The sequence below is a fragment of the Carlito syrichta genome, unplaced genomic scaffold, assembly GCF_000164805.1.
Source record: "Carlito syrichta isolate Samal-C Ts95f unplaced genomic scaffold, Tarsius_syrichta-2.0.1 Scaffold315494, whole genome shotgun sequence".
Classification (NCBI taxonomy): domain Eukaryota; kingdom Metazoa; phylum Chordata; class Mammalia; order Primates; family Tarsiidae; genus Carlito; species Carlito syrichta.
Genome location: NW_007259590.1, coordinates 27,408 through 48,307, shown reverse-complemented (window position 1 = coordinate 48,307; position 20,900 = coordinate 27,408). Strand labels below are relative to the sequence as shown.

General features: G+C 37.3%; 1 protein-coding gene across 1 annotated transcript in view; it reads left to right on the top strand.

Annotated features, from left to right (window-relative positions):
• THSD7A (thrombospondin type 1 domain containing 7A) overlaps positions 1–20,900 on the top strand; it is a gene marked incomplete at its 3' end in the record, with an annotated part of 198,809 nt that overhangs the window by 165,747 nt on the left and 12,162 nt on the right. Inside the window, exons 10-11 of the mRNA XM_008072891.2 lie at positions 16,610–16,742; positions 18,282–18,385. Coding sequence (XP_008071082.2) covers positions 16,610–16,742; positions 18,282–18,385 — 237 coding nt within the window. The remainder of the gene's footprint in view (positions 1–16,609; positions 16,743–18,281; positions 18,386–20,900) is intronic.

The window sequence follows — 20,900 nt, the reverse complement described above, 5'->3', positions numbered from 1 at the left end:
GTTCTCATTGTAAAGGTCTTTCACTTCTCTGGTTAGGAAGATGCTGAGGTATTTCACTTTTTTGGTGGCTATTGTGAATGGGATTGTGCTTTTTATTTGAGTCTCTGCCTGCTTGTTGTTGGTGTAGAAAAATGCAACTGTCTTTTGCACATTTATTTTGTAACCTAAGACCTTCCCAAAGTCCTTTATCAGTGCAAGTAGGGTTTTGACAGATTCTCTTTAATTTTCAAGGTATAGGATCATATCATCAGCAAAGAGGGATAACTTGACTTTCTCTTTTCTTATTTGTATACCTCTGATTCCCGTCTCTTGTCTAATTGCCTGAGCTAGGACTTCCAAGACATATTGAACAAGAGGGGTGAGAGTGGACAACCTTGTCTTATCTTAGTTTTCAGGGGAAATGATTCTATTTTCTGACCATTTAGCAATATCCTAGCTGTGGGTTTGTCATAGATTGCACTTACTATTTTGAAGTATGTTCCTTCTATACCTAGATGTTTGAGGTTTTTTATCAAGAAGGGATGCTGGATTTTATCAAAAACTTTTTCTACATCTAATTAGATAATCATGAGGCTCTTGCTTTTACATCTGTTGATGTATTTAATGACATTTATGATTTTGCGAATGTTGAACCAGCCCTGGATCCTGGGGATGAAGCCTACTTGGTCATGGTGGATGATTTTTGAGGTGTGTTTTTGGATCCGATTTGCTAGAATCTTGTTGAGGATTTTTTCATCTATGTTCATAAGGGATATTGGCCTGTAGTTCTCTTTCTTTGTTGGATCTTTACCTGGTTTGGGTATCAGTGTAATGTTAGCTTCTTAAAATGATTTGGGGAGAATTACATCTTTCTCAATTGCCTGGAGTACTTTTGATACGATTGGTGTCAGCTCCTCCTTGTATGTTTTGTAGAATTCTGCTGGAAAGCCATCCAGTCCAGGTTGTATGTCAGAAAGTCCTCTGTTTTATTTAGGTTATCAAGTTTGTTTCCATATAGGTGTACACAATAATCTCTGATAATCTTTTGTATTTCTTTGGGGTCAGTTGTGATTTGATCTTTTGTATTTCTGATTGTGTTTATTTGGGCTTTTTCTCTCTTTTTCGTGGTCATTCTGGATAGGGGCCCATCAATATTGTTAATTCTTTCAAAGAACCAACTTTTTGTTTGTTTGATGTTTTCTATGATATTTTTGTCCTTTATGACCTGTATTTGGGCTCTTATTTTTGTGATTTTTGATTCTTCTGCTAAAGTTGGGGTTTTGGTGGTCTTCTCTTTCTAGCTTCTTTAGGTGATTTGTTAGGCTCTCCACTTGTGATCTTTCCATTTTCTTGATGTGTGCTTGTAGAGATATGAATTCCCCTCTTAAAAGTGATTTCATGGCATCCCAGAGGTTTTGGTAAGGTGTTTCTTCATTTTCATTTGTTTCCAGGAATCTTTCAATTTCTTTTTTGATTTCAGTGTTGACCCAGTCCATGTTCAGCATCATGGTGTTTAGTGTCCATGTCTTTGTGGGCTTTGGGAAAATGTTGGTTTTAATGTTTATTTTTATTCCACTGTGGTCTGAGAATGTGCATGGCAAGATTTCAATTTTGTGGAATTTGTGTATGCTTGATTTATGGCCAAGAATGTGATCAATCTTGGAGTATCTTCCATGTGGTGATGAGTAGAATGTATACTCGGTGGTTGTTGGGTGGAATAATCCTTAGGTATCAACTAAGTCCATCTAGTCAAATGTGAAGTTTAGGTTCTGGATCTCCTTGTTGATTTTTGCCTCAATGATCTATCTAGAGTTGTCCCCTGCTATAATAGTGTTAGAGTCAATATCTTTTTTCACTTTATTTAGTAGTTGTTTTATAAATGCTGTTGCTCCTGAGTTGGGTGCATATATGTTTAGGATAGATAGTTCTTGTTAATGAATTGAACCTTTTATCATTATGTAGTGTCCTTTTGTATCTTTTTAAATTTTTGATAGCTTAAAGGTTATTTTGTCTGAATTAAGATTGCAACTCCTACTTTCTTTTGTGATCCACTGGCCTGGAAACTCATTTTACATCCTTTAACTTTGAGTCTGTGTGCATCCCTTGTATGAGATGAGTTTCCTGGATACAGCAGATAATGGGGTCATGATTTCTTATCCAGTCCACCATTCTGTGTCTTTTCAGTGGTGCATTTAGTCCATTCACATTCAGGTTAATTATTGAAATGTGGTGGGTTTTCCCTGTCATGAGATTTTTATAGAGTTGTTGTTGTCCCTTATTATTTGTTGTCTTTCCTTTGGTTTTGGGGTTGATTCGTGTGTGTTTTCCATCTTTTCCCTGTATACTTGTGTAGTATGTTGTCATACTTTTCTCCTTTTCTTCTGTGTTTAATACTTTCTTAAGTATTTCTTGTGGTCTGGAGGCTGCATAGGTTCTTAGGAATTGGATGTCTGGGGAAAGATTTTAATTCTCCCTCACTGATGAAGCTTAGCTTGGGTGGGTAGGTTATTCTTGGTTGAAATTATTTATCTTTGAGAACTTTGAAGATTGGGCTCCAAGCTCTCCTAACCTGAAGAGTTCCTGAAAATAAATCTGCTGCTATTCTAATTGGTCTTCCCTGGTAGGTAGTCTGACCTTTTTCTCTTGCTGCTTTTAGGATTTTTTTTTCTTTTGTACCTACTTTGTTTAGGTGAATTATTATGTGTCTGCAAGTTGGTCTTCTCATCTGTTGTCTTGCAGGGGTTCTCTGAATCTCTTGTGTTTGAATTTTTGCATCACTGATGAGATAAGGAAAGTTTTCTTGAATGATTTCATGGAAAGTTTGTTCCAGTGTGGTCTCCATCTCTCTTTCTGCCTTAGGAGGGCCAATTACTCTTAGGTTCGGTCTCTTGAAGTAATCATTCATCTCTTGAAGGTTTTGTTCTGTCTTTTTAAACTTCTTTTCTATGTTTTTGACAGTTTTGGTTAGTTCTGTATTTTGGTCTTCAAGCTCTGAGATTCTTTCTTCTGCTTGGCTAATTCTGCTTTCCATGCTTATTACTTTGTTATTTATTTACATCACAGTATTCTTTACTGCTGTTATTTCTGTCATCAGCTCCTTCCTGTGTTCCTCTTGTCTCTCCTCAATTTTTTAAATTGTCTCTATTAATGTCTCGATGTCTGGATTTGTTGCATGTGACCAGTCATTCTGGGGGCTCTTCATTGTTTGTGTTCCGAAGTTTGTTTTCTCAGTGTCTGAACTCCCAGGGTTCTGTGTGAGACCTATATTCTTCTTTTGGTTTTTCTTCATTTGTGCAGATTTTTCCTCCCTACTTTTTCCTTCTCTCCCCTTCCCCATCTTCTTTAATTCTGTTATCCAGGGGTGGAGGGGTTTCTTTTACTTCTGTTTGTTCAATCTCCTATTCTTCCTTATATATATTCTCTTGCTTTGTTAAATTCTGGAGTTGAACTGTAAGTCGGGGTGCTCCTTTTTTGCAGTTTTGAGATTTAATTAAGGTGGGAGCTGTGATTCAAAATCTACCTGCAGATCCCAGAATCTGCCAACAGGTATATGGATAATCTCACTTCCCACTGCCTTGGGCTCTGTCCATGCAATGGGGTTATAGGTTTACTCCCTGAAAGCAAAATGAGGTTAAAAAGGGGGAAAGAATGGAACAGGGAGTGGGGGGAAGAGGGAGGTAGAGAGAGAGAGGAGTAAGAGGGAAAACTGACAAACATACCAACTAACAAATGAAAAGAGACACAAAGACCAAAACAAGTAAAAAGAAAAGCAATAACAACTACAAACTATCCAACACCCATATAAAAAAAAATAAAACTTGCAAACATGCAAGCATGCAAGCTATCCAACCTCCTTATTGGTGTGCTATTCCTCTATACAAAGATGGGTCTACAGAGGGGAAAAAAAGAATAGAATAAAGTCAGTAAACTAACAGAACCAAAGCAAGTATGTAAACATTATTAATAAGAGTAATAAGAGAGAGAAAATAAGATGGATAAGACAAACAGACAAAGCATTTTAAAAAATTTAAAATGGGGAACCAAGCACACTCTGAGACTTTTCCTTTAAGTCCAGTGTCGTTTCAGCTCTGATTTCTTGCTGTCTTTGCAGGCTGGTAGATTTGTTCACAGTTAGGGTCAGTTGCCCCTGGCCTGCTGTGGAGGGTGGCTTAGACCTGGGCTGTCTGCCAAATTCGACTACAGAGATCTGGCCTGTGTCTATTTAACTTCTCTCCTTCCCATTTTGATGGTGTTACCTTGAATCCTCAGCAGGTGGTGCTGGGCTCACCCCTTCAGTTGATCTTTCTCTGCAGCAGCTGGAAACTGCCAGGCAAGCAAGCAGGGCAGGCAGAAGTCGGAGGTCCCCCAGGGCGGGAGGGAGCAGGCAATGATAGTGGCAGTGGCAGCCGCCGCATCACAGTATATGGAAACAGCTTCACGAGCCTGGCTCCGGGTGATGGGTAGGGTGTGGCAGTGGCAGCAGCAGCGACAGTTTCAGCAGAGCCTGTTTGTAGAGGCTTCAGGGTCCAGAGCCATGGGTTGCCTCAGGCATGGGAGGGGCGACAGCTGCTGCAGCGGCATCAGCAACCAGCCGAGGCAGGGCTGAGAAGTCTAAGGTGGTTGAGGTGTCAGCAGGCATGGAGAGCAGGCTGTCTACAATGGGAGCTGCCGACCCCCGGGGGAGGGCTAGAGTCTTTATGTGTGTTCTCTTTTGCGGAGGGTCTCACAAACCAAACTGCCCCGTTGCCATCTTGCCAGAAGTCCCTATTTATATTTTTAAATTTTTTAATTTTAAAGATGGGGGGTACAATTCAGAGTTGGGCATACAAATGTTCATTATGCTGGTGCCCTGTTTATGCAGTGTGCTCCCCCACCCCCTGGCAGATTCCCACTACTGCCAATCCTGTATCTGCCCCCCACCCTGCCCCTGGCAATTTCCTGCTACTATCAATCCTTTTCTGTTTTCTTTTTTTTTTTTTTTTTGAGTTGGAGTCTCACTCTGTCACCCAGACTGGCCCTGCTCCCGGCCACCACAGCTTCAACCTGCTGGGCTGCAGTGATCCTTCTGCCTCAGCTTTCCAAGTAGCCAGAACTTCAGGCATGTGCTACCATGCCCAGCTAATTTTTTTATTTATTTATTGTACAGATGAGCTCTCGCCAAGTTGCCAATCCTTTTTCTTATAGTATTACGATAACTGCTCAAGGTATGCTTATGAGTGAGAACATGTGATACTCAGTTCTTTGTTCTGTGATAGATCACTCAGTAGTGTAGCCTCTAAGTCCCTCTAAGTTTCTGTGAAGTTCATAATTTTGTCCTTCTTTATGGCTGAGTAATATTCCATCATGTATATGTACCACCATTTTTTAACCAGTCCTTTTTCGATGGGCAGCACAGTTGGTTTCATGTTTTTGCATTGTGAGCAATGCTGCAATAAACATGTGTGTGTAGGTATGTTTTTCATAGAGTGATTTGAGTTCCTCCAAATATATTTCCACTAAGAAGATTGCAGGGTCATATGGGAGGTCAAGTTTTAGATCTTTTAGGAATCGCCCCACTGTTTTCCATAGAGGTTGTACTAGTTTACACTCCCATCAACAGTGTAGAAGTGTTCACTTTTTGCCATATCCTCTACAGCATCTGTTGTTTTTTGTGTTATTGATGATGGCCATCTTGACTGAAGTTAGGTGGTATCTCAGTGTGGTTTTAATTTGCATTTCTTTGATGACTAGTGAGGCTGAGCATTTTTTTCATGAATCTGTTGGCTGCTCATTTGTCTCCTTTTGAGAAGTGTCTATTCATATCTTTTGCCCACTTTGTAATGGGACTGTTTTGTTTTTTTTTTTCTTTTGGGCACATTTGAGTTCCTTGTAGACCCTAGATGTTAGTCTTTTGTCAGATATACAGTTGGGAAATATTTTTTCCCAGTCTGTGGACTGTCTCTCTGCTCTCTTGATGGTTTCTTTGACTTTGCAGAAGCTTGTCAGTTTAATAAGGTCCCACTTGTCTATCTTATCTCTTATGGCATGGGCCCTTGGGGTTTTGATCAGTAATTGGTTGCCAGTTCCAATTTCCATAAGGGTGTCTCCAGCATTTTCTAAGGTTCTTATAGTTTGAGGTTTTATGTTTAGGTCTTTGATCTATTTAGAGTTGATATTTTGTGTATGGTGATAGGTAGGGGTCTTGTTTTAATCTTCTGCATTTGTTCAGCCAGTTTTCCCAGCACTATTTACTGAATAGGTTCTCTTCTCCCCAGTGGTTGGTAGTGGAGGCTTTGTCAAAGATGAGTTGGTTGAGAAATTGAAGTTCTGCTTCTGGAATCTCTATCCTGTTTCATTGGTGTATATGCCTGTTCTTGCACCAATATCAAGATGTTTTGATTATTGTAACTTTATAATGAAGTTTAAAGTCTGGGAGTGTGACACCTCCCATTTTGGTTTTTGTATGTGTGTGTTTTTTGGGTTTTTTTGTTTGTTTGTTTTTTACAGATAATTGTTTTTACTATTCGTGGTCAATTACTTTTCCACATGAATTGCTGTATTGTCTTTTCCAGGTCTGAGAAGAATGCTGCCGGTAATTTAATGGATATTGAATTAAATTGTAGATTGCCTTGGGTAGAATGGACATCTTAACAATGTTGATTCTTCCAATCCATGAGCATGGAATAGTTTTCCATTTGTTTCTGTCATTTTTTATTTATTTGAGTAGTGTTTTGTGATTTTCATTGTAAAGATCTTTCACATCTCTGGTTAGGAAGATGTTAAGATATTTCATTTTTTATGTGACTATTGTGAATGGGATTGTGCTTTTTATTTGGGTTTCTGTTTATTGTTGTTGTATAGAAATGTGGCTGCCTTTTGAACATTTATTTTAGACCCTGAGACTTTACCAATCCTTTATCAGTGCAAGGAGGTACTTGACAGATTCTCTTGGGTTTTTGAGGTATAGAATCATGTAGTCTGCAAAGAGGGATAAGTTGACTTACTCTTTTCCTCTTTGGACACCCCTGATCTCCTTCTCTTGTCAGATTGGTCTATCTAGGACTTCCAAAACTGTGTTGAAAGGAGGGATGCAAGTGGGCATCCTTGTTTTGTTCCAATTTTCAGGGGAAATGGTTCCAACTTCTGTCTGTTTAACAGTATACTGGCTATGGGTTTCTCATAGATGGCTCTTACTCTTTTGAAGTATGTTCCATCTAAGCCGAGATGTTCAAGTTTTTATCAAGAATGGGTGCTGGCTTTTATCAAATCTTTTCTGCATCTAATGAAGTAATCATGTGGTATTTGTTTTCACATCTGTTGTTGTATTTAATTACACTTATGGTCTTGCGAATATAGAACCAGCCCTGCATCCCAAGGATGAAGCCTACTTGGTTGTGGTGGATGATTTTTGAGATGCACTGTTTGACCTGGATCTTGTTGAGAATTCTAGCATCTATGTTCATCAAGGATATTGGCCTGTAGTTCTCTTTCTTTGTTGGATTTTTACCTGGTTTGGGTATCCATGTGATGTTAGCTTCATAAAATGATTTGGGGAGAGTTCCAGCTTTCTCAATTGCCTGGGATACTTTCAACAGGATTGGTATCAACTCCTCCTTATATGTTTTGTAGAATTCTGCTGGAAAGACATCTGGTCCAGGGCTTTTATTTATTTATTTATTTTTCTTATGATATAGTCAATTTCCTGAATTGGTATTGGTCTATTAGTGTCTTGATTTCTTCTTGTTTCAACCTGGGGAAGTTGCATGATGTCAGAAAGTCCTCCATTTCTTTTAGGTTTTCAAGATTGTTTCCATACAAGTGTACACAGTCTCTAACAATCTTGTGTATTTCTTCAGAGTCAGTTGTGACTTGATCTTTTGCATTTCTAATTGCATTTCTAATATTTATTTGGGCTTTTTCTCTCTTTTTGCTAGTCAGTCTATCTAGGAGTCCACCAATCCTGTTTATCCTTTCAAAGAACCAGCTATTTGTTTCACTGATTTTTTTGTATTATATTTTTGTATCTCGGTCCCAAATTTGGGCTTTTATTTTGGTGAACTGGATTCTTCTGCTGAAGTTAGGGTTTTATGCTGCTTTTCCAGCTTCCTTAGGTGATTTGTTAGGTTATGTTAACTTGCGATCTTTCCATTTTATTCATGTGTGTTCATAAAGTTATGAATTCCCCTCTTACTACTGTTTTTGTGGCATCCCAGAGATTTTGGTAAAATGTTTCTTCATTTTCATTTGTTTTCAGGTATCTTTTAATCTCTGTTTTGATTTCCATGCTGACCCAGGAGTTGTTTAGCATCGTGCTATTTAATGCCCATGTCTTTGTGGGTTTGGGGTAAACTTTGTTGGTGTTGATATTTATTTTTATTCCACTGTGGTCTGAGAAGGTACATGGCAGGATTTGAATCCTATGAAATTTGTTTATACTTGATTTATGGCTGAGGATGTGGTTGATCTTAAAGTACATTCCATGTGGTGATGAGTAGAATATATATTCCGAGGTTGTTGGGTGGAGTGTTCTGTAGCTATTAATTAAGTCCATTTGGTCAAGCGTCATGTTGAGATTCCAGATCTCCTTGTTGATTTTTTCTTGATGATCTGTTTAGTGTTAGTGTGGTATTTAAGTCCTCAGCTTTGATAGCGTTAGAGTCAATATCTTTTTTTGGTTTACTTAGAAGTTGCTTTATGAAAGTTGGTGCTCCTGTGTTGGGTGCATATATGTTTAGGATGGATATTTCTTGTTGATGAATTGAACCTTTTATCATTATGTGGTGACTTTCCATATATTTTTAAATTTTTGATAGTTTAAAGGGTATTTGTCTGATATTAATATCACAACTCTTGCTTTCTTTTGTTTTCCGTTCACCTGAAAATTTTGTTACTTTGAGTTTGTGAGTATCCTTTGTGGTGAGATGAGTCTTTTGGAAACAATATATTGCTGCCTCATGATATTTTATCCATTTTGCCATTCTATGTCTTTCAGTGGTGCATTTAGGCCATCCACATTCAGACTAATTATTGAGATGTGAGAGTTTATTGCTGACACAAGGTTCTCATAGAGTTTGTTGTTGTTGCTACTATTTGCTTGTTTGTTGTCTTTCTTTTGATTTTAGGGTTGATTCATGTGTGTTTTCAATCTTTTTCCCACATTCTTGTGAAGGATGGTGTTGTTCTCTTTTTCCTTTTTTTCTGTGTTTAATACTTTTTTAAGTGTTCCTTGTAGAGCTGTTCTGGAGGCAGCATAAATTCTTAGGGATTGAATGTCTGGGAAGGATATTAATTCTCCATCACTGATGAAGCTTAACTTAGCTTGGAAGGTAATTCTTGGTTTAAATTGTTTATCTTTGAGAACTTTGAAGATTGGGCTCCAACCTCTCCTAGCCTAAAGTGTTTCTGTAAATAAGTCTGCTGCTATTCTAATTGGTCTTCCCCAGTAGGTAGCCTGACCTTTCTCTCTTGCTTCCTTTAGTATTTTTTCTTTTATACCTACTTTGTGTAGGCAAATTACTATCTGTCTAGGAGTTGGTCTTCTCATTTGCTGTCTTATAGAGGTTCTCTGAATCTCGTGTTTGAATGGTTACATCACTGATGAGATGAGGAAAGTTTTCTTGGATAATTTCATGGAATGTTTGTTCCAGGGTGGTCTCTGTCTCTCTACCTGCCTCAGGGATTCCAATCAATCTTAGATTCTTCCTCTTGAAATAATCACTCATCTCTTGGAGGTTTTGTTCTGTCTTTTTAAGTTTCTTTTCTATGTTTTCAACAATTTGAGTTGGTTCCATATTTTGGTCCTCAAGCTCTGAGATTCTTTCTTCTGCATGGTTAATTCTGCTTTACATACTTATCAGTTTGTTGTTTATTTCATTCAGTGTGCTCTTTATTGCTGTTATCTCAGTTGTCAACTCCTTCATTCTCCTCTTGTCTCTCCTCATTTCTATTTATTCTCTCTATTAATATCTTACTATCAAGGTCTGTGGTTTGAGATCAGTCATTATGGGGGCTCTTCATTGTTTACATTCCAAAGTCTGTATTCTCAGTGGTTGACCTTCCAGGGGTCTGTGTGTGACCCATATTATTCCTTTGACTTATCTTCATTTGTGTAGATTTTCCCCCCACTTTTTTTTTAACCTCTTCTTTAATTCTGTTGTTCAGTGATGGGGGTTAGCTTTTACTTCTGTTTGCTTGATCTCCTATTCTTCCTTATGTGGATACTCTGGCTTTGTTCAATTTTGAAGCTGGAGTGGGGTTGGGGACACTGTACATTTTGCAGTTTTGAGTTTTAATTGAGGGGGTAACTGTGATTCAGAACCTATCTGCAGATCCAGTATCCACTGACAGGTATGCGGCCCCCTGGAACCCACGTCCCACTGCCTTACAATCTGGCCATACAGTGGGGGTATATGTTTGCCCTTGAAAACAAAACGAGGTAAGAAAAAGGAAAAGAATGGAAAAAGGAAGGGGGAAGACAAGAGAAAAGTGAAGAGAGAGAAGAAGAAGAGAGAAAACAGGCAAGCATACCAACTAACAAATGAGCAGAGAAACAAAGACAGAAAAGATTAAAAAACAAAAACATACAGACAATCATACAACACACAAACTGACAAAAACCTCCTATTGGTGTACTCTCTCTCAAAAATACCCATACACAAACAGGAATTCTAAAAAAACAAAAAAAAAAAAACAGCATTAAAGTAACAGAGGCAAAGCAAGTATGAAAATGCACTCAAAAACAGAAAGAGAGAAGGGGGGAAAAACGAAAAAACCAAGACACAAAATAAACAAACAAACAAAAAAACTCCCTCTGAGGCCATTCCTCCAACTACAACTTTTTTCCAGCTCTGCTTTGCAGCCCCTCCCCTCTGCTCTGAGCACAGGCTGATAGAATTGCTGTCAGCATGGGTCAGATGCCCCGTAGATTACTGTGGGTGGAGGATGGAACAGATCCAGACTCACCCTACTTGCTGCTGCTGCTGTCAAGTATCCCAACAATGGATTATTTTACAAAACATCTACCCTGATTATCTGTCATTTCAGGTGTGGTTGAAACATGAGTTCCTTCTTATGCTTTTTCTATTGAATACACTTGAAATATCAAATAAAATTAATCCAATGGATTATTTTACAAAACATCTACCCTAATATCTGTTATTTCATGTGTGGTTGAAACATGAGTTCCTTCTTATGCTTTTTCTATTGAATACACTTGAAATATCAAATAAAATTAATGCACAAACTGAAAAATAATAGAAAATATTTATTTTAAAAGCCATGTAAGGCATTTAAATAGCATTTGTCAAAAAAAAAAAAAAAGAAGGAATGATAAGCCTTAACTTCAAAAATTAATGACATAAACTTACTATGCAATGTCATTTTCTGACATTTTTTATCCGGATTTTTTTCTGTTTTTATTTTCATTTTCTTAAAAACTAAATAACACACGATATCCTTTGGTTTGGTCATGACTGGCAATAGAATTGTACTTTTTTGCACATTATCATTTGACCTATAAGAAGGTAATTTTTAATAAGTGGCAATTAATTCAGTTTAAAATGTTATTATTAATCTCATAGAATTAGTACATTTGCAGATTTTATTCTTGATACTTTTATACTTGATCTTCTATGCTAGTAAAATGAGATCATGAAGAGAATGCTAGATAGTGAAGCATGATGAGGAAAGTGCATGGCAGCCTCAAGAGAGTTTGATGACTACAGCCCTCATCTTTGGTAAGATAAATCTAAGGTAGATAAAATGGAAGGTCAGGAGAAATGGTCAGGTACTAAAATGTATGAAGATGAGCATACACATTTACTGATGATAATAGCATCAAGGGATTAACAGAAGAGTTGGGTAATTGGTTCAATTTATAAGAAAAGACCATTGGACAAGAGACGGTACAATAATTCAAAATCCATTGTCATGGAAGGATTAACCATATGGTTATCAAAGCCACCTAAGCTTATGACAGAGATAGGAAGAGAAAGATGACAGAGGAGGGTGTTCTGAAGAAGGATTTCTAGATGAGTATTACAGATAGGTAGCTGATGGTAATGTTGACAATAGCAGCCTAAAGGAGTTAGAGATTTTGTAAGATAGAGGGAGGAGAAAAAACTGAAATAGCTAGGTGGAGCGAGCTTCCACTAGTAAAGAATGTGAAGGGAAGTTTCCAAGAAGAGATTGAAAATGAAAAACTATGTGTTCCAGTGGGTGCAGTTGTGAGAGGATAGGAGGATGGAGAGGAATGAGAAATGGGACCGGATTATACAGGTAGGTAGTATCTTGGGTCCAGGTGTTGATGGGAGACCTGGGGCCATGGAGAACTCATTTCTTGTGGTGAATGACAGACATATGAGGTATAATGGGTTTAGTTGGATTGGTCTCTTGGGGGAAGGTAGAAAACTACTGTAAGTGAAAATGCGTGATGCCACTGGGAGACTGTTTTCTCCTGGAGCTCCTGGGATGTGATAGCCAAGTCGTGCAAAAATGTCAATTCAGCAAAGAGCTTTCTTGGAAGTAAGAAGCTCTCTGAGAGATGGGGCCTCGTTTTGCTGAAAACAGGTCATGTCAACCAAAATAGGAGGTCAGCCCTGCCTGTTTTATTTGGCAGCTTTATTTCAAGTCTCCTAGAATAAACAGTTTTCAAAAATCCTAAAGCTAGACACTCAGATTTTAAAAGAATAGCTATAATTGTGTATTAAGGAAATTTTTTTAAAAAGACTGGGAAGTAAGAGAAGGGGTTGTTATTAGATAACAGTACCAACATGCTTTGTGCCACCAAAGAAGCCCTCCCTGTTTTGTCTATAGACTACTGTACTGAGAATAAGGAGACAGAGCTGTTACAGAAAGCTAGCCTTTTATTGTTAGAAAAATCAAACAATGGCATGAGATTAGTTTTTTTAATGTTTGGTAAGAAACAGAAATAATTCAAGTTTCGTTGAAATTATACCAACTTATTCAACTTAAAAATGCTAAACAAAGTTGAATGTTCAAGGAGAGGTAATAGCAACAGAAAATTAATTCAAATGTAGGTTCTTCTCAATTTAATTCTGCAGGTAAAGTCTAAATTGTATGAGGGTACTGAGCTTATTAAAATGTGGCCCTTCTTTTTAAAATCACTTTAAGGAGACAAAATTACACTATATTGCTGCAGAAAATGAAACAGAATAGCTTAGGGTTCCAGGAAGAACTAAAAGAGTTATTTGAAATGTTATTCAAGATATGCCTTGAAAAATCAATGCTGGTAAAGATCAGTACTGAGTACAATGCAATTTAACCCTCAGACCAGTGAGCTTGTTAACATTTTTTAAATTGTCATACATTTATACAAAGGGGATTTTAAGAAGTAGAAATAATTTTATGCACATAAATTGTTTGTAATTCTGAGTTTTAAAACTCGGTACTTATGATCAAATAATATATTTGGTTGCTCAAATTCTGTTTGCTCCTTTTTTTTTCCTCACTGCACTTATTGCCTTGAGAGTTAGAAGGGATATTGCAGAAACGTCTATGCTACCCTCATGTTCTGAATCTAGTACACTAGAATTACCCCCCAAAGACCTGAAAACTGCCTCTACATTCTGATTCTTGCATGAAACATGTCCCTTTCAATTTCTCATCATTGTGCTCTACCAAAGTGCCATCCATTTCTGCTTAATGAATTGATTGTACCTGCCATTTAAATCCTTTCATCAAGTAATTTCTTTATAAAATATATTTTGAATACCTTAAGATATCTGAAAAAATGTTATAAATGTGTGAGAGATTACGTACCCTCTGTATCTATGCACCCCATCAGTATATAATTATTTTCTGGCTGTGCAATCCTTTTTTTCTATTCCTATCCTATATGGGTATTTTCAAGCATAAGCACCACCAGTGGGTGCCTTTATTTTTCCCAAGCTTATTATGGTCAATGAAAAAAATGATAGCATATTTTTATTAACCCTTAAGGAACAAACTTAGTACCCATGCACTTACTACTGTTAGGGAAGAGATAGAAAGAACTAGAAGATGCTAACTAATAATCCAGTTGAGAAGATGTGAAATAAATGCATTTGCTACTGTGGAGTCCATAAAGGAAGTGAAAAGCAGCATCATAATCTTATGTATCTGATACAAATGTGTGGAGTTTGGGATGAGAAGATACTAGAAGAATGTTTCAGAATTGTACTTCAAGGGACATTTTTTCTTTCAAGTCAAACAAAATGGAATTGAAACACTAGCATTGCTACTTCTCAAACTGGAACAGCCCTGGCTATGCACCAGGTGCCATCTAGACAGTTAATGATGAGGAACTTCCATCTGTGAGGTGCCACTGATGCTGAGCTCATTGTCCCCTACAGTCCCCAGATCCCTTGGACTCAATGCCCATGTCTGTTTTCTGTCTGCAGGCTGGAGAGTAATTGCCTCTAAGAATTTTGACCACCTGGGAAACTAAGACCCATTTGTATTATTTTCCCTGTTAAACAAAAAAACAGCTATGTAGGTCACATACTTTAAAAAAAAAAGATTAAAGCCAGATCATAAACATAAAACAAAAGGAAAAATCATTTTTAAAAAATTTTAAAAATATTAAAAGAAGGACAGAGCCAGGGATTGCCTGGGGGAGGGTGAAGGGAAGGGAAGAGGAAAATTATAGTTCTAGAAGTTCAAAGTTAAAGTAAGCTCCTGAAATTGAGAAGAAAATTAGTACTGAGATTCTGGTGACCAAAGCAAAAAAAAAGAAAGAAAGAAACACATGGGTTCTTAACAGATTGTCAAGGGGAACAAAAATTTTCCTAGCTCTGAGTTGTTAGAGGCATTCATCACCCAACCCTTAAAATAGGGGTCATTTGGACAGTATAATAGATGGAGACTGCATTAGCAATTTATTAAAAATCCTACTGACATTTCTTAGATCTTCCCTAGATAAATCAGATTTCATATGCAAAAGCTGCAGCTGGCATTCAAGCTACTATTGCCACAATTAAAAGTTCATGACAATATTTTTAAATACTTTAATTCTCTGCTGCTCAATTACTTTCAGCCCCCAAGTCCCTACTTTATTACTTGTAGTATTCTAGTTATTAAAATAGTTACACATTCATTAATAGTACAGGTTACCCCCCACAATGGGTATAGTCCTGAAAAGTCATATGTGGACTCAGAATCTTACATTGGGAGGGGCCTTACAAGGTCATATTTTTCGATAGATATCAACTCTGACTTTTCCTCCCAATCATCTGGCAAACTTTTTAAAAGTCAGATTCCCAAACCCAGTTCCCAAAATTCTGATTTAATAGTTTTGGGTATAGGTCCCGAAATCTATTGTCGGAGACTCTCCTATGAAGTCAGACACTTAGGAATCTCTAAGCTAATCCTCCCCCACACCATCTAGTACAGCAATCCTCTGTCAACATGGCTCTGAATTGTGCCCAGGTCATGTTGAGGTATCCCCTGACTTCATGAAAAAGGACGTTCCATTACGAGAAAATTCTAATCGCCAAATCATATTTTTTTCATTCCCTCGGTATCTTTAAAAAGATTTCGTTTTTCTTTCTTTTATTAGGAAAAATGGTTTATTTAGAAAGTAGACTGAAAGGAGAGGGAGGGAGTCTACCTCCCCCAGATTGGGGGAGACAAGACAGAACTTAAAGAAAAGCATAGCCCCATTTTTATTTCTGATTCAACTTTGTTAGGAGCTGCTAACCCTTCAAAATTTTTCCAGTTCTGTAGTCTATGTATCAAAGATTTAAGAATCTTGAGAAAGAATGTAAATGCATCAGGGGAACTCTGTTAACATAATTCTTTACGGAATTCTTCTGTAAGTAAAACCTTGTTCCTTAAGGTGTATTTAATATCAGTTGAAATATATTGTATTAAAATTGACAAGTTTTATACACTATCTGCTTTTAATACTAAAAAACTTGAACATGCTTTTATCACTAATACTGTCAAACTAATGTCTTTATTGAAGGTAATCTTAAGTTTTTTCTATTTTTTAATATCCTTTGGGGTTGTTTACTTACAGTAATGATTGCTGTTTTGACTGTTTCTCTGAAATGTCTACCTCTAAGAAACCACTTTCAACATTCGAGCCCTGATATTTAGAATGTGACCTGAATTGAAGATCTTAGACTGTTAAACATGAATAATAAATGACTGGAATAATTTACAAGTTATGCATTTCAAATTAAATGAATAACAAAGGAATAAAAGTTCACATTATAGCACTGAATATATTCCCCTAAAGAAGATTCATTACATGTATATGAGTCTCATGTGGTAAGCAGGGGTAGGCAGAATAGCATGAAAATAAATTTAAGGTGGAAGAAAATAAATTAATTAGTTCCGTCATATTCCTCAAGGGAAAGAAATATACAAAAGAGCAATTATTTTGTAACTTCACGTTGAGAAGGCTAGTTGACAGTAGAACTATTTTCTCCATTCCTTACATTTTCTCTAATTTTAGGCATGAATTGATTGAGTTTCCGATATAAGTGGTTTTGGGAGAATCGAATGAATGATTAGACTAGATGAAACCTTTCATTCAGCAATGTCAAAACGCATGTCGCTGGAGGCAAGGCAATTCCTTCACAGACTGGCATTTGGAAACTCTTTTATCAGGGCAAAGCACAGGGGTTAACAAGCTGCCTCGTTGCAGGGGACTCTGGAGTCAGGAAGCAGTCTCGGCATCGGGTCATCATCCAGCTGCCTGCCAATGGAGGCCGGGACTGCATGGACCCCCTCTACGAAGAGAAAGCCTGCGAGGCCCCTATAGTGTGCCAGAGCTACAGGTAATGGGGTTGGAGAAAAGCACCATGAACAATGTCCAAGCGAACATTGCAAGTCCACGTTCTTTCAGAGAATGAGCAAAGAAAATCAACACTTTCTGCCACAGGCTTGGTGAAGTTAGGGATGTTTATGGCCGTGGCTGCCGTTTCTGGCCTTTTCAGGAGAGCTGTTCTGCTGCTGATCTCATCTCCAAGGAGACAAATGTTTGTGTAAATTTCTAAGCTGTGGTGTTAGCTCATGTCGATTGGGGAAATGTCTTATGTTGATATAAACTATAAGAAATGCAGGCTGGGTGCAGTGACTCTTGCCTGTAATCCCAGCACTTTGGGAGGCTAAGTGAAGGAATAGCTTGAGCCCAGGATATCAAACCCAGCCTAGGCAACATAGCAGGACTTCATCGCAAAAAATCAAATAATTAACCAGGCATGGTGGTGCATGCTTGTGGTCCCAGCTACTCAGAAGACTGAGGTGGGAGGATCTCCTGAGCCCAGGAGGTTGAGTCTGTGGTGAGCCATGATCTTGCCACTGAACTCCAGCCTGGGCCACAGAGTGAGACTTCAACTCAAAAAAGAAAAGAGAAAGAAAGAAAAGAAATGCAGAAAAGGTATTGATAATTATGAAACACATATGCAATTATTTAATAGCCTAAGCATTTCTCCCCTGGTTCCAAAGAACATCTGTTTCTTCTCACAAAATACTGGCATTCTGGCTCAGGTAATGACATCTCTATCTCAATGATGCTAGTGAGATGTCTATTCTGTTCATTTGTGATCCCCTCAAATAAAATTACAGTCATTGTAGCTATGTATCATCTTGATAATTTATTAGAGAAATTTGGCCTCCTCACCATTAAGACAGAAAGTACATAATTGAAACTCGATGTAGTATATAATTGCAACCCTGATAGCAGATGACATATTATGACATCAGTTAGTGGAAAGTATAGTCTCGAAATAATAATTTAAAATGAAATTGACAGCAAATTTGCCATCTTAATACATTGTTCTTTAATTCGGAGATGATAAATGTTATAATTGTATGTTTGTGCCATGAAAATGAACTATTGGCCCAAACTTATTTATTTTTGGATTTGTTTTTGTCAAGTGTATTGTAATTGCAGTTGTTGGGTTACTTCTACAATGCTAACCAAAAAGGCACTATACAAATGACTGTATTTGATTGTGGCTTCATAACATGCACAGAAGCAAACATGTTTTATTGAATTGGAAGGCATCACTTCCAGTGCTAGCTGTTACATCTCTTAGAACCAATCAGTAAAAAGGCTACATGTTCTCTGTAGAGTCCTATAGAACTTGACAACGATGTATGCTCATCTTCATTGCCATAGAAAATACTATTATATTTAATGTGGCTTCTTATAATGTCTTGATGGAGATCTAAATTAAATTTAGACAGGACTGAACATTGTTGAGTAACTTTCTGTTCACGTTACTCAAAGTCACATTTCCATGATGCCGTATCTCTGTGATTTTCCTGGTGTTTTTCTTCCCCTCCATTGGGCTTCTATTCTTTTCTTGTAGGTGGAAGACTCACAAATGGCGCAGATGCCAATTGGTTCCATGGAGTGTGCAACAGGACAGCCCTGGAGCACAGGAAGGCTGTGGGCCTGGACGACAGGCAAGAGGTGGGAGATCCCATTCCACCGCTCACTTCTCCAACATCACTAGTGTAACTGATGTGTTTATCCTTTTGACTTCCTGCTTAGCAAACAAAAGCAGAGCAGGTATGAATCTGCTGTAGCTCAGCCTTCATAACACCAGAACACAGAAACTTGTGTTTTTATAGTTGTGTCCTTTGCTCTTTGGTATTCACTTATAACTCTGGAATTTTTCCCTTCATTCATATCTGAAAGAAAATCAGTCCAAGCTTTTGGTTATGACATAGATGGTATACTGATGCTTTTGTATGTTTTCGATCAAGGAATTCCATAACTGCTTGCAACCCAGATGGTCAATAGGATTCTTACTTATTTGTCTATATGTATTATATATGTGTGTATATAATGCAATATAATTGGTTAGCTTTCCCAGAAGTTCCCAGCACTGACATTCCTAACATTGTCTTGCCATCCACAATTTGTTCATATTCAATACTGACTTTTAAATGACACATTTATGTACTCAAAATCTGTAATATATGAACTGCAATCTGTCTATACAAGTAAATAACAGGGAATACTGCAGAAATGAGTGGTGGGGAGGTTTCATGCTTTCTGTAATTATTTACTAGATATTATAGGGTTTATGTAAGTCCCAAGCTTTGGCACATGTTGTTTATATGTGCAGCAAATTCAGTACATGATTGTTGTTACTCATATTGATTTTTAGCATGTAGTTCCTGCTATCTACTTAAAATATAGCTTAATATGTAGCTGAATATGAAATCAATTTTTTTAGTTTATAAAAACATATTTTGCTGCCACATTTGTGGTTTTGTATTTCTTGACGATACAGAATTTTGAACATATAGAACAGAATTCGTTTCTGCTGACTTGATCTGGGACTCCATTTTCTTTACAGTGAAAACTGGTTATTTTTCTATTTTGAGAAAAACTTCTACTTTGTAAGACAAATTCCTCTATTTTTATACTCTTCATTGTAGAAGGCTTCATTTGAAACAAAAAATTTAGTTTACAAATAATCTTAACTACTGAGTGATTTTTGTAGGATTTTTTTGCATAATTCTCATTGTGTGTTTCCACCATCAATTTTGGGTAAGAAAGAAGTCTGGCTCCCTTGTCAGAGAAACTCAGGTACATAAACTTAAAAGTCATTCTTCTCATTTCAAATCATTCTTTGAGAAATTGAGTAAAACAAGATCTTCTGGTTATGTCTTGCTAATTCCCCTAAGCATACATTTGTGCACATTTGGGTCCTGTACAGGGGTTTGTGATGGCAATGATCATAAGTTTGGGAATCAGGAAACAGTTTTAGCACCAGTTCTTTCATAAATACAGTGCGAGTCTCGGTCATCCCTTCACTCTTCTGAGCCTCACTCAGCTTATTTTGATGGGAAAAAAAAGTGGGATTTTGGTCAAATGATTGTTTAGGATTATTTCAATTTTTATATTCTATATCTATGCACAAATAATATGCAGACATCAAAGTGTGAAATAAAATTAGGACAACAGATGAAAGACATATTTTTAAAAGACAGCACTGGAGGAAATACAAGATACATTAGAAGCAGCACATATGTGGAAACAGCTTCAGTTCCAGACTCCATTACTTAGAAACTACACAACCTTGGATAATTCATTTCTTCTCTTTAAGGTTAAGAACACAAAAGCCTTACAGCATTTGACGCACCCTGACTTCATTAAATGCTAATTTCTTTTCCCTTCCTGTTAGTTCATAACCCCTATGAATGTCTGCATATGTCATAGGAGGCCTACAAGCAACAAAAATCAACATGGGCTTTTGTTATTTGGAACACAATCTGTACAAAAACTGTTCTTTCTGTGATTACCAGTGACTTTTTCATTTCCAGGTTCTGAAAGCCTCTGTTCATTCTTCAGCCTCGGTGACTGCCTTGCCATGTCTAATACCGTCACACACTCCCTCTGTGAAAATGGAACTTTGGTTTCCTTGGTGCTACTTTCTCCAGCCTTTCTGACTGTTCCTTTCTTGGTTCCCAACTACGGGTGCCTCTTTCTCTGCCTGTACCTAAATAATGCTTTCTGATCTTGGCATACTTGTCAGACTGCTTACTATATCTCAATGATCTTATCCCTCTTTCAGGATATTCAGGAAGAGAAAGTATTATTAAAAATGATTTCTATGTAAATATACTCAAAAGAACCCCTTTAACTTCCATAAGAAGACAATCTTTTTCTTTGTCGCCTGAATAGATGAAGGATTTTTTGTCTTCTTAGAGCCTATATTTCTAGAGAAACATGAAATGAGGAGAATTAAGGGTGTATATGTATCTTTTGCAAATGATGGGATGGCAACATTTTTTGCCTTTGATAGTCATGGCTGTTTTCAGAACTCTGCATTTTTAACCTGTCAAATTCTTGCTGTTCTCATCTTTGTCCTTGCACGGTCAGAGTCTATAAAAAAAAACTTGTACTATTTGTTCACAACTAACGTAATTGTGTAGTAAAGATTAAATCAGTCAGCAAAGACTAAAGGAAAGTA